The sequence below is a fragment of the Falco cherrug genome, chromosome 9 (assembly GCF_023634085.1).
Source record: "Falco cherrug isolate bFalChe1 chromosome 9, bFalChe1.pri, whole genome shotgun sequence".
Taxonomy (NCBI): domain Eukaryota; kingdom Metazoa; phylum Chordata; class Aves; order Falconiformes; family Falconidae; genus Falco; species Falco cherrug.
In genome coordinates, this window is record NC_073705.1 from 29,696,367 (window position 1) to 29,713,779 (window position 17,413).

Sequence of the window (17,413 nt, forward strand, 5' to 3'; positions counted from 1 at the left end):
GAGTGTCTGTCTTCTTCATACTCAGAATCGCAGTTATAAGAATTCTCTTTAAAAGTCACTTGCCATCATTGGTATATCCACTTTATCACCATGTAACTCAAGGGTCTGGAGACCTTGGGTACTTTCATCCAAATGTGAATACACTTCTGTGATTCAGAACCTCTTTCTTGCTGGTGTGACTATACTCACTTCACTCACTTTTCTTTATACTTCTTATGATACATGATTTCTGACTGTACTGTAGAAGCTAATAAATCAACTGATTTTCTGAAATTCAGGAAGCAGATTATTGTTTTGGCAAATTGGAGACTAAAATATATCAGTTTTTCAGAATGGAGAACTGGGTCTGGGAACAGAAATACACTCCTCTTGAGGAGCCATATTTTCTTGACTGTTGTGAGGATAGTGAAGTTGTATCTTGTAATAGAGTGAAGGAAGGTGTGACTGTGCATACGTGAACTAAAGAAAAGGCAATCTTGCCACTTTTCTTTTTCAAATACTTAAATGTCTGTATATAGTGAAGCAAAGGATGTAGTGACTTCACATCTGCTTCTAGAAATGTGTGCTTTGCCCAAGTCACGGTTTGCAAGAGTAACGCTGGGTCTGAATTGTTTAATGGCTATAGGCAATAGGGATCATTCCTGAGAATAATATCCAAATTATTAAAAATCTGAAGAATATTGCATCATTTCATGGTGTGGAACTTTTAAATTCACTTCTTAAAAGACGAAAATTACTAAAATTTTTTTTCAGCAGTCTCAGCTTTCCTCCACTGTCAGACAGGGGTCATGTTTCAATAGTCATCAAGCAGCAATGCCACCACTTCATTGCAGTCATCTTCATGAAAAGGCAACTCCAGAAAGACACTCAGTTCTTGGACTTCTGTATATTATATGCAATTTACAAACCCACTTTTTCTCAGGAAAATTATATCAAAATACTTCATTAAAAATTTCTGGATTAATCTTTGTCACTACATTCCTGCTTATGTTACTAAATGAACTTCATATTTATCTAGCTTAACTAAGTGTAAATACCACATCAGTGAAATTAGAAATCCTATCATCTAGTATGATTAAATAGTTGCAAGATTCAGACATTTTGAATTACTGTATTACCTAATGGTTGCATCACTGTGTACTCATATTCAATAAATGAATATACACAAATTATCTAAGACTTTAGAAAAATCATAAGATCTGTAATGGTATGTACTGCACTCCGTTAAAATGCATATCAGTTTTGTTTAGCACAGAGTAATTTTTCTTATGTGTATAAGCCACATTGTATCCCTTCTTCTTCTAAACAAGTTGTGTTTCTCCAGCTTTGGGAAGATCTTTATTAGCACTTTATGTTTGAGTAGTGGGAAATATTCTCTTTGATCCCATTCCTAATAGTTTCTTATATATGATAATTACTGAGCTATGGACCATGCAGAAAGTGAGGCTGTTATGAGGCCTATATTAACACAATTCCCCTAGTCAAAAAAAAAAATAATTAAAAGTAGTTATGGCAAAAAAACCTCCTGTAGGCCAGTATGTAAATTCATATGGTCCTTTCTTCTAAACTGGTAATACTTATGTGTAATTGAATTCAGTGGTCAATGAGATGTAAAAGGTATTTGGTTAGTTAGGTATTCTGTATAATTATGATGCCTATCCTAAGATCCATGGTGGTAGCTTTGTAATTTTATATCTGAGTGTTCCACGTAGACAGCTAGTAAGATTATTTACTGTGAGTTTACATTTTAAAATTCTGACAATTTAGCATATGTCCATCCATCCTTTGAGTGCATCTGCAGCAATTAAAACCACATCTTATCTATGTAATGATAAAATAGATTGTTTATCATCTTTCCAGAAAGATCTCACATATTTAATGCCTGAAGGTGAACTGAGCTTCTAAATAAAGAGGAAAAATACACGTTCATCCCAGGCTGCTCAGAGGAAAATGTAGTATTTCTAGAAGCTAATGCATCCCTGAAGGGGCCAGTGAACCAAACTCCTAATAGGGTGAGTCTTCCTGTAGAGCGAACTGCCAGAAGCCATCCTTTTTAAAAATGCAGCTGCAGTGGGTCTCTAGATTCAGAGGAAAACAACGGAAAGTTACAGTGAAAATTTTGGGGTGTGTCCAAAATCCTTTAAGACTTCAAGGATATCACCCCCAAAACCCCCTTGAAACTCCAGTTGAAAAGTCATAAGCCACCCTCAAAAACTCTTACATTCCCAGGAAGACCAATTTTATGCATTCTGGGGGATAACCTTCTGCATTATGGCAAGTCTATTGTGGAGTCGTCTTGACTTGCAATAAGGACCCCTGAACTGAAGCAGTCATGTAGTCTGAAAAATCTAAAAAGAACCTTAAAAAGTTAATCTAAATTAAATTTTAAAACTAATAATTAATATCATAACAAAATTATGTTTCTTATATAAAATTCAATTGATATAATGTTGATCTTTCATTACTGATTTCTGTTGTACTTTACAGTGTTTTTTCTGTTGTCAACATCTGGGCAAAAGATACTGCAAAAGGTGAAAACTAAGGTAAAACTTGGAAATTTTAAAATGAGATTGCTGATACAGAATTTTGGAATACACAAAAAGTATATTAACAAATTATCAGCAGTAAATAACATACAGCTGTGGTTCTTAATCCTTCTTCTTACATTGTATCTAGTGGAGCAATAGTTTGAGGCTGGCTGCAGATTCATTTTGTTTTCTGAGGCTTTTGCAGAATCATCTGTTTCACCTGATACTCCAGTTGCTTCAAAGGCTTTCTTTGAAGTCACCACGATATCAGTTAAGTATTATGGGCCTACCTATAGGTGCAGCCCAAGTGCATGGGAGATTGCTAGCCAATCCAACAGCGTAAAGAAAGGGTTTTGTCTTTTATTCAGAGCCACAAGGTTACCTGCTAGTGCTACTACTGCAGCTACCACAAATGAAGGATATCTTCATTTTATATTCTATTTCAGGTAGAGTAAATCTGGGATTCTTGTTGAGAAATGGTAGTGTTGTAATTATGGTAGTTCCATTTTTATGTGATTCTATATTAGAAATGTTCAGCTGAGTGTCAGTAGTTAATGGTTGTCTGTGATGGATGTTGCTGTCTTGACCATCCCGCAGTATAGGAGACTGAGCTCATGTAACTTAAGTGCTAAAGATTTCTTCAGTTTTAAGGACAAATAATAGGAAGATAAGTAATAGAAATATGCCTATGTCTTCATTTTTTACTGTTCTGTGTGAGATCTGTGTTTAATTTTTCTATTTTTAGATATTCATTTTAAGATTTTAAAAATAAGTTTCTACATTAAATAAGTGGTTCAGTTTTCAAGTTTCCTGTCTGCAGCAGTTACGTGTGTGCAGAATTTTGTCGTTTCTCAAAAAAATGGTAATATAATTTCCATGCTCAATGCTCTTTTATTGCAGATGTGAATTCCTTGAATCTACCACGACTGTATAGTTTTTTTAACTTTTTTTCTTCTTAGTGGGTCTTTTATGAACTCTATTAACTGTGTAGTGGGGATGTAAGTAGAAGTAGGAAGTTTAGGAATTCCTTTATTCATGGAATTCATGCATTCTCAAAAGGAATTTTAGACACCTTGTAAAACAGAGAAATAAGTCAAAACTTTTCTAACTGCATTGTGTAATTCTATCATCAAGTTTTCAAATACTTTCTCTCAAGTTGGTAAATTTTTGGGGTGTCCATAATCTTTGAAAACTATCCTGTCCTGTCTGTTATAAAGGCTAAGAAGCATTTTCATACTTTTAAGTCTGCATTTTTGCTCTTCACCAATGTCCTGTTTGTCCTTGTGCTCATGCTGGCTATTTGCTCAGGACTCTTGTTCCTCCCTAGTTGCTATTCCTCTGTTTTTTTTAAAGACAGCAGGCACAGCCTCTTCTTTCATTTTGCTCAGCTAACAAAGCTTTTACTCTGCACCTGTGAAACAAATTATTCATTCTAATGGTGACCTTATTAACCATCCTTTACACCCATTCTATTCTGGACTGATTTTTCCTGAGCCCAGTTTGTCAAAATCATGTAGTATGTTTCTGATTAGGCCTTTAAAATCAGAGTATTTCCATGGAAATGTGTCATTTTGTATGTTCTGGACTGTATGTGTCTTGATTGTTGTTGTTAAATCATAGTGACTCTGAGTCATCCTGTGATCAGCCACTGCTTTCAGGTCCTTTTCCTTGTCTGTCGCTTTCCAAAGCTTATAATAGAAATTCTCATTATAAATCTGTAAAACATATGATTTTGAACGTTGTCTTAGGTGACATTCCTCTCTGTTTCAATGTCATCAGATAAAAATTGGAAGTCTCTAACTGATTTTCATAGAAACTTTGGATATATTTGCTCCAGCCTGTCTTCCCTTGTTAATGTACATAACTGTATTATCAATTTTAGCTTGTTCTGTATTCACCTGACATTATTTCTTACCAATTCTCAATGTCTCAGCTCAGCTAACGGTTTTCTATGTAGCATCCAGTATTTTTCTGAAGACGAGAGAAATTGGTTGAATTCTGTTGCCTTGTCTAGGAAAACAGTTATCAAGGAGCACTGTGATGTGGGTCAGGTATTATTTACCTTTGGTAAATCTACCCTGTTTCCCTTTGTGTTATTTTTTTCTTTGTTTTTTTTCCTTCTTTCTCTTTTTCCCTCACAATATCAGATTAACAAGTCAGTTGTTGTTTGTAGAACTCCATACATTTTCCTTTTCTTAGGAAAAAAATATTACATTTCCTGACAGTATTTTCATAAATGCATTAATAATTAATTCCCAAATGCTGACCTGTGGTTGGAGCAATAATGCATGAATGCATAAGCAACTTCAGTGCATCACACTGGAATGTAGAAACAGTGACATGGAAGAGGTCCATATATTAGTGTCTAAAGGACATCATGTTTTCACACAATTTACCAGTCAGCTCTTTCTAGCTTAAAAGCAGCCTGTCTTTGGACACAGAAGCAGACTAATATGGCAGCAGCAGCTGTGAGCAATGTTGTGAACTGTGCAATAAAATTGATATCTACATGCCAAACCTGGTTCTTTCACCCTAACTGCAGATCATTTTACAGAGCAGTCATCATTGCTTTATAACCAGCTTGGTAGATTCCTAAAAAAAAAAATAATCCAACTATCCTTTGATTTCATGTGTCAGTTCTTTCAAAGATTTGTATGACAATATTCAGCTCTTACTGAATTTTGCTTTGACATTTGTGGTAATTTTTATATTCTTGTTCTCATTATTGATCCTAACGTCTCCATGTAAACATCAACACTTTCACTGAGGTTAAATAAAAAATGTTATTACCTGATTCTTTCTATATGGCAGCTCTACTTCTTCCCTTGTCCTTTTTTTAATATAGATCTGAAGAATTCAAGCACTGTAGGTAAACAGGTTTTGGCAATTATTATTGTATCCCTCCATTTCTTGAAACACTTTTTTTCACTGATCAGTGGGGGGTGGGTGGGGGTGGGGGGCAGGTGTGTCCCCTTTTCATAGACTTTCTGATTATAGTCATTGTCCTTTTTGATCTGTTTATCCATTCTTGATCTTGTAAGTCCCATTAACTTTTATCAATTGATTTCCTGAGTTTACCAAGTTTTCAACTTTGAAATACAAAGCCTTAATGCAGAGACTACTTTTATTTTTTACTTTTATTAGAAAAGGGTTACTAACGATCAGGTTTTCCAAAATTATTTTATATTACCAACTTTCTAATATTTCCATGTTATGTTATTTGCTAAATCTAACTTTTCAATAGCATGACTCCTTTTCTTTTCTATTTTTATATAAATTATTTATATATAAAATAACTTTTACTATTCACTAGTGAGAACTTTAAACACATATTAAGATGGTTTTGTACCTTCTCATACAATTTGCCTGTACTTCTTGTTGATGCTACATTTTCATTGTGCATTAAACCAGCATTTATACCTAGATAGAACAAAGATATCTTGGACTCTGAACTTAGGTTTCCAGATACTGTGATGGATGTGGTCTGCAGCAGTACTACATACTGATTTTATCACATAATGATACTAACATGCTTAGCAATTTCATCTCAATAGCCGGCTGATTTTATATTGCATTTTTGGAGGCACCTCTTTACTTCTCTCTGGGAATCCACATTTTGCTTTCACTTGGTAGTCATCTCTGAGTCTTTTCAGACTTGTGTTTAACAGCAGTCTAAAAAGGGTAGTGAAATTGTGATGAACCAGGAGCAAGGTTATGTAGGTAATTTAACATGGCTGTGGATCTCCTACTTTCCTTGCTTGGTATCTTCTCATTAAAAACAAAACAAAACAATCCTCTCTCTTTTAGGACCTGTCAGTTGTTTGTCATTGAGTATATGTCTTGTATAACTGTATTTCTTCAAACTGGCATTGTTTCCATTCTTTTTACAGACCCTTTATTTAGCATTTTCCCAGACAGTCTAAATTTTTTGGGTTGTTTCTACTTTTCATACCAGAAAAAGAGATCAGTAACTCATGTGCAGTCTACATAAAGCCTCACAGCACTGGGCCAAATGCCTGTCCTTATCTCATATATCATGTGCTGAGATAATTCCAAAGGAGTGTTATTTAAGTATCTACCAGGAGAGACAGCTGAAAAAACAATTTTGCACCTTTTTGTTATGTTAGCCACCAAACCTTTAACATAAACTCCAAACTGAAATCTTCAGTTGCTTCTAAGGAGCTGCTGTCTCGTTTGAGGGACTAAATAAAATCTATTGTATATGTATAAATAATTGATTTGCTTAATTTTATTAGGATGACCACACTATGAACTCAGTACATATTTAGTAATATAGGCTTTTATGTGTAGAGCTTAGTTTCTACTTTTTATTTCCTGCTACTGTAACTTTATATAGCTTGTGCCTGTTTTGGCAATACCCTTGTATCTTAAATAATACAATCTATGGCATCTTGCATCTGAATCTATAAAACACCTCATCAGATTCTTTAAAGTCTGGAAGCAGTGGAGCTGCTTTTCCAGTTCTTTGCCAGGCGTTCAGGTGATTTCATTTACCTTTTTTTTTTTTTTCCGTTCCCTCCAGTTTTCTTTTGACTTGTTACAGTGCTGTTTTTTGAGTTAAGGAAATTGCCAACTGGAAAAATACACCTTATGACCCTTCTGAGGACTCAAAATTGGATGAGTCCTATGAAATGTATTTTAATCTCGAACAGAAATACTGTGCTTGAACTCAAAATGAATCTAGTATCAAAGCATATGCAAGGAAGAGCTACTGAAAATAATTTGATTTATGTCATTCCACAGTGGTTACCAAGTATCTTTCTTGGTAATGATTGTCTGATAATGGGTATTATCTCTCAATATTATGATAAATTTTAGACAAGTAGAACAAGATAATTGGGAAGCAATGTTGAAAATGGTAGCAGGTTTCTTAAAAGAATCATGAAAGTAGAGGGACCAACATATCACAAAGGCACCTAAGGCAAGAGGCTGTCTTTCCTAAACACTTAAAAACTCCTTGTAAATGCTAGCATTGATTATAAGGAATGGGCTGCTGACCAGAATAAAATTGCCTGGGGAAAAGACTTCACTTCAAATCTTTCATTTTTCCCTTAAAACATTTTTAATAAGGGTGACACATGCATGAGCTGCAAAAATGTCAAGAGTCCATAGCTCTCAATATCCTGAGGACCATTTCCTCTTTAGAATGATATTTTCCATTCAAATATAAAACTTTCAGCATCCAGTTGGATTTATTTGTGCTTTTTGTTCCTCAGATATTTTGAAAAATTCCACACACACAAAAAAATAGCTCTGAAATGGAAACAAAACATGAAACTTCAAAAGTACTTACAAAACTGTACTTTCCAAATCATGATTCAGAGTGTTTAAAAAATATTTCATTTGGCTTTTGGGAAAGTGTCCCAGGTTCCAAGAAGTCTTAGGAGCCAGGAGTCTTAGAAGCCCTCCCGGAAAATCCTCAAAGCTGGTTTAGAGCTGATAAGCCCTCTGTCCCTGGCTGCAAGGTCATACAGCAGATTTTTTAATATCTGAGCAGATAACATTGACGATAACTGCGAGGTTTTGAAATTTGCATTATTTCTATCATATTTATGTGCAAATGGGTGGATATCTGTGGATAGCTTTCATATTAAAACACTGGCATTTTCCAGCAAAAAAAATATTCCTTAGAAAAATGTACAGTATGTTCAGGATTTCCTTTTTCTAATCAATGCCAGTACAATCCAGTTAGTAAGACTAGAAGTGAAATGGAGTCATGGAGGGATTATTGACATTCTGTTTTGAAAACGCTCACAGAATGTCTAAATCCTGACTAATAAATTGCTGACACAGGATTTAAGCTTTTCCAGGGAAAATACAAGATGCCGGTGCTGACCTGTGTCATTGCAAAGCTACAGCTCCTATGCAGGACACTCGGTGGTGGTTCTGTCTCTAGTGCTCTTTCTCCCCTCTTAGAGGTGGAGCAGCTTCCTGAGATGCTGCCACTAGCATGCTCAGAAATGTCAGTTCTTATGAGATGTGATGATACGGTGTCGAAATAAATTTGTTAAAAGTTAGATTTATGTGGATTTTGAAACATCTGAAGCACAGTCATTCACTCAAAATTTGATGTTACTGTCATTGGCTTTAGTAATAGTCTGTTTCCATATTATGTTCATCTGTGAACTCCAGCGCACCTTACAGAGCAAAATAAATATCATCATTTTTATTTCACCAAGTGAGAGCGAAACTGAGGCAAGAGTGGGGAAACTTACTCACCACCACAACTAAGATTAGCAGAATCCCAGACTAAGCCTCCAGTCAGGCTCCATCCATCCTCTGCCACAATAACAGGGATCACCGGAGTGCTCAGATCATCCCTCTCCTGTGAATAATGAGTAATGCTATTGAAAAGAAGATTCTCATGTATCTTAGATGTAAAAATTGTTTTAAAATATTTATTCATATTTTTAAACAGCATTGTGAATGTGTGGGCACTCTCAGTGTGTGCATTTTTCATTAATAACCTAGTACAGGAGCTTGTTGGCAAGCATATTGTTGTAGTAGACAGTTTGATGTTTAATTTTGAGGGATTTCTATGTAAAGTAAATATTTGATGTTCAAATTTATGTGTGCATTTGTCCAGTCAAGGAACAGCCCTGTCCCTTTGTCCTTCCCTCCACTAGACTGCCTGCACTCAAAAGACATTGTTTGAAATAACAATTACATAGGGTAGTATTCACAATTAAACTGTATCCCAGCAAGTGACTGTGGACATTATTTAATGAAGAGTATTAAGTAGTTATCGTTATGGGTATGTATATTCTTGGTACATTTTGAGGAGACAAATAGAGAAAAAGAGTCTCCTGAAGGAGATGTGTCTTTTTGTCATTTTCTGTAAATGTGTCTTTTTGTCGCGTAAGTAAGTTGTTGTTGCACATGTGAGATTTATTCATTCAGCCCAAGAAGTGCAAGTAGTTCACACTAAAACCATTTGTAGGCTGTGTACAGTGTTTCTTCACGGTGTTTGGCTTTGCCCATGTGAGGTGAAGCTGTAGTCTGTGGGTAGGACCTGGGGCACCGAGATCGGGCTCCTTTCTTTCATGGTACGTGGTGAAGGGTGTCTGTCTGGGCAGAGACAGGCCGCAGTGAGGAGGGGAGTGGTGGGCACCACCTTGGTCTTTCCCCAGCCATGTGACCTGCCATCAGACCTGCGTGCCAGCTCACGTGTCAGACCTGGGCAGCATCTCTGCACCTCCTCAGTCTCACAGCCAAGCTCTGCCTACGCTATTACTTTTCCCCACTGGTATCAGTAAGTCCCAGTGGAGAAGAAATTAGAGAACCACAATGAATTAGACAATTTCCCCTCTTAGCAAAAGTGCTATAAACCTGTTGTTTTCTCTGGCTTGTGTAGACTGCTTTTGTGAAGTCATAGCACACTGTGGCTTATCCAAGTGCCTTTAGCTGCTGGTTTCATTATCATAAGCTTATTCAGATGCTTCTAGCTTTCTCTTTTTTGTGTCTAATAAGTAATTAGTATGTAATTTAATATGTCATTGTTGTCACTTTTTCCAACACAGAATAGTAATAAAAATCCAGTATAAATATAAAGTTAATTACACTGTAACTTCTCTTACACTTCTGTATATTTCCAGGTAAGTCCTCAACAGTGATCTGGGGCTTGACAAATGATGCTTGTAAAAATTTCTGTGCGTACTTGCTGATAACAGTCGTATGGCCAAAATGGTATCATCAGAGGTTCAGTATATACAGATACTTTGGTATATCATAGAGTAAAATACGTCTTTTTTTCAGAAGCATGAGATAAAGCCAGTTATGACAGCTTTAGTGAATTTGGCAGTGCAAACAATCTAAGGACGAGTTCTAGATGTTTAGCTCAGTTAATTCCAATTAAAGCCTTCATAGTAATTTTAAAATCTAATGCAGAAAGATCCTGTTGCTATTTGCTCTCATTTTCCTGAGTATTTTTAATAAATGGCATCAGATAGATTGAATACTTATTTTTAAAAAATAATTTTTGTGGTTTTATTGTTAAAATTACAAAACCTTTCCAAAATATACATGGTAAAAAAGAGAAAATTGTACAGAAGCCTTTCTCTGTTTATTTAAGCATCCTAATGACATCACAAACTACTCATGCTTTTTTCCCATAGTGATCGTGAGGTCACTAGATGCTTCTCATACTCATTTTAGTTCGCTGATCTCTGTTGTACCTTTATCTCTCACGTGTATTTCTCCTAGCACATGGACACATATTATATGTCATGTTTGTTTACATGATTGTGGAGATTATTGTTTTGCTTCTCAAAGCAGTAGCACACATGTGCTATGAGTAAACTGTGTGATAATCTATGTAAATTACGTGCACAGAAGCTATACTTTGCCCTTGGGGAAAATGCAAATTAGAACATTTTGTAGTTTGTTTGTTTTTAAATACATACACTTTTCACTTCAAGGCTCAGGACAGACTCCCTCTTTATTTTCCCATTGCTCATCATTTGTTTTTTCTTGTAAATATCTCAGGCTTTAATGGCTAGTTTGCTACTTTGGCAGGAAAAAAATGCTTGATGTGTGAAGTCCTCAGAACATAGTGTTTGGTGTATTTTATAGCTCTGCTGTAAGGGAATTATCTGCTTGTAAAAGGGTGTATAACACACTCACAACTCAAAGCCATTATAGTGATCTGACAGTGTTCATTCATTTTCTCCTAGTGCTGTCTTGTTTTCTTCTTTTACATTAGTGCTTGTAATATTTTTTAATCCTGCATTACTAAAACACAGTGGTAACTGATTTTCCATATATGATGCAAGAAAAACATTTTCATAAAATGAATTGTTTACTGCACTTGCAATTGTCTGCTGATGTAATTTTTTGCATTAATAAAATTATTTTTATATTCTTTAAGTACCTTTTAGAGAAATGTTTTAATGTAAGTTGTCTGATTCTGTTTTAAGTGAAGGAGAAAACCTGGTAGAGGTTGTCTCTTTAAATCAGATCTGCAGTGTTGATGGACCCTCTAGCAGGCACGGTAAGAACCATTCTCACCTCTGCAGCAGGGAGCTTGACCATATAGACTCTTACATTCAATCAAAACGTTTTCCTTTTTAATATGCACTGTACCAATCCTATTCCCATGGTTACAGCTCATGCTTCTTTGGTTGCTTCCAGCGTGTTGGAAAAGGAAGGCAGCATACATTTCTTGTACAGGAGTTTAAAACATCGTGAAAGCAACCCTGTTGTGATTTGCATTTTAAATGTTTCTTTTTTTTTCTCATTGTACAGAATGCTGTAGCCGTAGCTTCAGTTCATTTGCCACAGTCTGTCTTCTCTCAGTCTTCAGCCTGGCAATCTGTTGATAACTCCACTTGCAAGCTACAGTTTATTGTCTTTCGGAATGGAAAACTCTTTCCTAGCACAGGAAACTCATCAAATCTTGCAGATGATGGGAAACGTAGGACGGTTGCCACACCAGTTGTTTTTGCTAAAATAGGTAAGGAGTTGTTATGAATTGTTTCCTTTAATCTAAAAGCTACAGTATACTTGATTATGTAGAGAACAGAGGAGTAGAGTATACAGCGTGCTGAGAGGCTGGAAACAGTCTTGTTCTTTAGTACAAATGTTTGCAATTGTTCCTGTCTGCATGGTTTTATTCAAATCATCCTGCAAATAAAGAAATGCACTTGCCGTGTGACTAGAATGCAAATTCTAGACTACTGTTTTTTGACAGCGTTGTTATAATGCTTGTTTCTTAAAGCATAGTGCTATAGGAAAGAACCTTGATTTACTCCTTATAATGAAAATTGCAACGTTAACGTACTAGACACTGATGAAAATAAGGCTTTTGGAGTGGGAGTAGTGCCCTGTTGCATGTATCAATAGTCACCAGTATACTTTCTGATGTGATAGACGTAAAACAGGTGTTAAAGGCTTTTGTCTAAATGTGATAAATTGTATGTGCTAGTGAGTCATTATTTTGATTAATTATTCACTCAGGCAATTTTACTAATTTTATTTGATATGGAATAGTGCTTTTATTTCTATTAACATTTTTTAAATGTTTAAATGTGACTTTCAAAGTGCAGAATTGTCTCAGCTATTAATCATACCCTGAGATGTTTCTGCAGTTACATAGGCAATAGTGTAACACAGGTCATAACTGAAGAATCCGAAACAAAAAAAATCTGCTTTGTGAAGGATGATTAGATCATTTGGACACATTATGGGACTGAAACGTTCAGATTTATTTATACAGTTGCAAACTTTTTTCTGAATGTGAGCACTGCCTTTGATTTTGACCATTAAGGGTACATCTATTGCTTTTTTCCCCATAGTTTAGTGCACCTGATATCTTTACACAGCATTCATCAATAAAAGGTTCACCACTCCATCTCTCTGATTCAGTTTGTTGCTTTTGCAGATGGGTGCAGTTTTGGAAACCTCACCAGCCCTCTTACTATAGGGCTGAGGCACTTTGCACGGGGTATAGACCCCATTGCAGCCTTCTGGGATTTTGACCTTCTAGATGGACATGGAGGCTGGTGGGGAGAAGGGTGCCACATAATTAGTTCTGCAGGCAACATTACCACCATTCAGAGTACACACTTCAGTAACTTTGCAGTGCTAATGGTAAGTATATGACTTGGCAAATACACCTGTATTTCTCCCTCTCTCTTTTGCTATGCATGTATGTTCTTTTTTGTGTGCATCTGTATCATTCTTACTTGTCAGTAACTGACCTTCTGTTTTCTATAACGTTTAGTATAAGACAGTCTTAGAGAAAGTAAGTTATTTAACTGCTAGTAAGTGAATAAACCTGGTGGTCAGTTTTAATAACCAGAGACAGGCCTAATCAGAAATGACATTAAATTCAGGCTTACAAATGAAAGTTCCATCAAGGAATGATTAGGATGTAATGGTTATAAATTATAGGACAGGGTTTAAAAATGTATACTCCTGTGTGCTTTTACATCAGCACATCTCAGAGGCTGGTCTGCTTTTGTTCCTGCCCTGCACTGTGTTGATCATACTAATTAGTTGCAGGCATACCGCAATGTTGAATCATTTAATAAATCGAGAGGAATAACATCTTCTTCTCTTTTAAGTAAGGACAATGCTGTGCTTGTTGATTCTGGACGGGTTTCAGTTTGTGAAGATAGCCTTCTTATGAAATTGCTGTTCATGAAGAAAAATAATTCTGTGCAGTGCTAACACATCAGCCTGCTTTGGTCTGTTCTCCGTCTCACTTACAGTTCCTATTGCAGTTATTTAACTATCCTGCTTACAAGAAAGTTACCTTCATGAAAGCAAAAATATTATGCATGTAATAAGGACCTGTTATTAGTCAGGGAATAAAGGAAAGCAAACAATAAATGAGAGATTTCTAACACATATAGGTGAGAAAATGTTTGCACCATTAAAAATATGTGGTTTAAACCAGTTGTAAAAAGATTGGCCAGATGTGTATTATTAATACCAGATTGATCCTGCATTCTGGTGCATGATGGTACTGTAGATACTGCTTGTGTACGTTACATAAATGTTTATAGTTGAGTAAATAACGTATTGTGTGTATGTGTAAGGGACAGCAAACATAGGCGACAGGAATTGTGAGGACGTGTGCAGAGAATACCAATCTGCTGCTGTCAGATGGAGCCCAGATGGTAGCCAATCATAGCACAAGGCTGTGGCACCCACAAGTTAAATGCAGATATTATCGTCCACTTGATAAGAACTGATTTCCCTCAGAGTTACTTGAACATTTTTTCACCCATTCCAGAATTGTTCAGAATTTAAGAGCTGTTCCTAAGATTTGGCGACATCAAATATATCTGATTTTCTACAGCTTCTGTGAGTTCCCTTTTTTCCCCCCAGCCACTTCTTTCCCTGAATCTGAAACATAATTTTACTTTGAGGATGTTTTCCTAAATTCATTAAAGGAAGCACCTGTTGACTTTGCAGGTGCCACACCCAAAATGGCTTCCTCCTCCTTCAGCTGCTTGGGTTCAGCCTGTAAAGTTACCAAATGTTAATTAATTGCTTGCAAACACCCAATTCCGTGGTTTCATTTTGTTTGTAAAAGCTGTATATTGAAAAAACGGCTACAATTAATTTTTGGTTTGTGAGTGGACTACATGTTTATCTTTGATAAGATGTAGCAGATTGTTTTTTCTACAACTGTAAAGGCAACCGAGGCACCTTTTACTGCAGCTTTTGCATCTGGTATGTAATTCTGTTTTCGGTCTTGTGTTTGTTTTGTCATGGTAATTCAACTTTGCTTTTTTTCCTCTGTGCACCTTCCATTTTTATCTGTGCAAGACAAGAAGATAGAATCTCAGACTCACCCTTGCTTTGCAATTGATCTGGTAGCAAACAACGTGATATGTTCCTTAGCTTGTGTTTCGCAGTTAACTTTTAAGAAAAAAAGATGCCTGACCTTAAGTAATTTTTATGCATAGATACATATACATGCTAAGCTATTAATTTATAAGATGAACTATATGAAGTCCCTATGTGTATCTTTGTAATTCACACCTCAGTGCCTAATATATTTTAAAACACTAACAAACTGTCAGCGAATTCAGAATAGCTAGCGTATGGTATGTAGCCAGTGCAATTGGCTACAATATCATGATCCATGTTATTAATCTATAATTCTCTAATCTATTAAACCATAAAGATTCATAGTTGATTATTATGTTTTGGGATAATAGGAGAAAACTGAAGTAGCATCTGTAAACTGAAGAGCAGCAATAAAGCTTTACATCACCACCAGAATAATGTATACCCTGCTATGGAACAAGATGAAATAGAAGCCAAATGTCATTTTATAGCTAGTACAGCGTATATTCTGATTTGTCATCTTTTAAATAGCAAGACAAAGTTTGCGGAACTGCTTTGATGAAAGTTGTTTCTGCCTATGTACCGTAAAAGGGTTAAAATAAAGCTTTCGTAGAGTCCTTTTTTAGAAAGGCAGCAATCAAGGACTTATCAGCTATGATTGATAATTAATAAGCATGAGCATACTTCAAGTGAGAGGATTCATGTAGAGCCATTTGATTTCTCTCTGTGACAGTTGTTCAAGTGATGTCAATGAGAGAGAGCGTACAGTTTGGAGGTTGAGTTGGAAAGGAGATACAAGCTCCTTCCCTTGCAGGCTGTCAAGCTTTTACTCTGCTCTGGCTTGGGCCAGTGGATGGAAGTAAAATAGTAGTGTCAGACGTAATACAACATGATCTTATTCTTACCAACTTCTTAATGTTATGTCTTAGGGGTGGGTCAGAGTAAAATACTGTGAACTAAACTCCTGAGGTGTATTCCTGCATTTCTCTTCATATACTGTTGTGTGTTTAGACCAGTCCCCTATTTTGTCTTTTCTGTTGTCTGTAGGAGGAAGAGAGACAGTCACACTCTGTTCTTTCAGACATAGCCAAAGCCCTCTAGAGTCTTCAACTATGAACCTCTGCAATATGATTTTCTGGTTTAGAGTAAAATTATGAACTTACATGTTCTGAAACTTTGGTATATCTAATTATAAGTATTTGTTCTATAAATACTATGTATTTGTGCTCTTTTGTGAACTGGGCTGTATATCAATATTTTAATTTTTCAGGACAATGTCTGTGTATGTTATGATGAATCTAGTGCCCTGTAGCCATAGTATACCTGAGTGAAAACTCTTCAGGGGACAACAGAAATATCCAACAGCAACAATGAATTTCAAAGTTTGCTAAATATGTTTTAGCATACATTGTCCTTTGTTCTTCTTTTAATTTTTCTTAGAACAAAATGGCAATTCAATAGAGATTGATATTACTGTTATTGTATAGAAGATTTCCTTTTCCCTCTCAGATTGCTTCATCAATAATAATTTCCTCAAATCTGCCAAATAAAATAGTAAAATTCTTAAATCTAAGCATGCTACTTCTCAATTAACATAAAATGGATTAATAAATATTTTTAGCATTTTTAATCGTAATCTGGAAGATAGGTCAAACAAACACAAAATCATAACTCCTTTCCTGTTTTATCACAATATGTCATTAACAGCTGGGGTTTTATTGGATTTTATTATTATTATTATTATTTTGTGAGTGTAAGGAATCATTATTTGCAAAAGTAGCATACATTCAGTGGATGGCTATTTGAGATACTTAGGGCTGATGAGACTGAGCTGACAAAAACAGAACAAATTTGAAACTATTCTGGAAGCAAACCTTGGAAAACTGCGTGAATGAGAACTTGAAGAGAGGCAAGATACTAGGAACAGATCATGCTAAGAGTTGCAGGATTTTTCTCCTGTAGTTTTACAAGCATTCCTTGAATCTTTTTAAGTCTTTCCAAATTGGTAGGATCACAGTACCACAAAAGCTGTTTTCAGTATTTTCAGTGTGACTGGAGACAATTTCAGAATTTCTTAGGCCTATTCAAGTAGTTCAGTTCTAAGAACAGTCTTCTAAACTTCCACGTTACAGGTCTTCTCCAAATTAAACAGCCTGCCTAAGCTTTTATGAGAAATTAATTCATGAGTCGGGGAAGAATTACAGAGATGTCATTTAGAAGGTTGACATAATTACAGTATTTGACATTTTCCCCATAGAGAACACAGGGTTTTCTTGTAACAGGCTGTAGAAACGTGGTTCAGTACTTTGAAAAATCAGACTGCTTATAACGACAAGTTTAAGAATGAACTCTTCAATTTTTTGATGTGTTTAAACACCTACTTTTACACCTACAGAATAGACCTTAGCAGAGTTTAAGCACCAAAGACTATGAAAGTGATCCAGAAAGTTTACCTGCTATCTGTGAAATTAACATTTGGTGTAGTGGGAACTGCAAAATTTCCTTGAAGTAGACTCCTCTGCATGTGTGTTGATGCTTCCCAGTGTGAAGAGCTAGACTTCTAA

At 35.8% G+C, this 17,413-nt stretch overlaps 1 protein-coding gene across 3 annotated transcripts in view; it reads left to right on the forward strand.

Moving 5' to 3' along the window:
- ADGRA1 (adhesion G protein-coupled receptor A1) overlaps nucleotides 1–17,413 on the forward strand; it is a 277,366-nt gene that overhangs the window by 211,776 nt on the left and 48,177 nt on the right. For all 3 annotated transcript variants that reach the window (XM_055720717.1, XM_027799650.2, XM_014276751.3), the window contains 2 exons: nucleotides 11,793–12,000; nucleotides 12,928–13,136. In XM_055720717.1, the coding sequence (XP_055576692.1) occupies nucleotides 11,793–12,000; nucleotides 12,928–13,136 (417 nt within the window). The remainder of the gene's footprint in view (nucleotides 1–11,792; nucleotides 12,001–12,927; nucleotides 13,137–17,413) is intronic.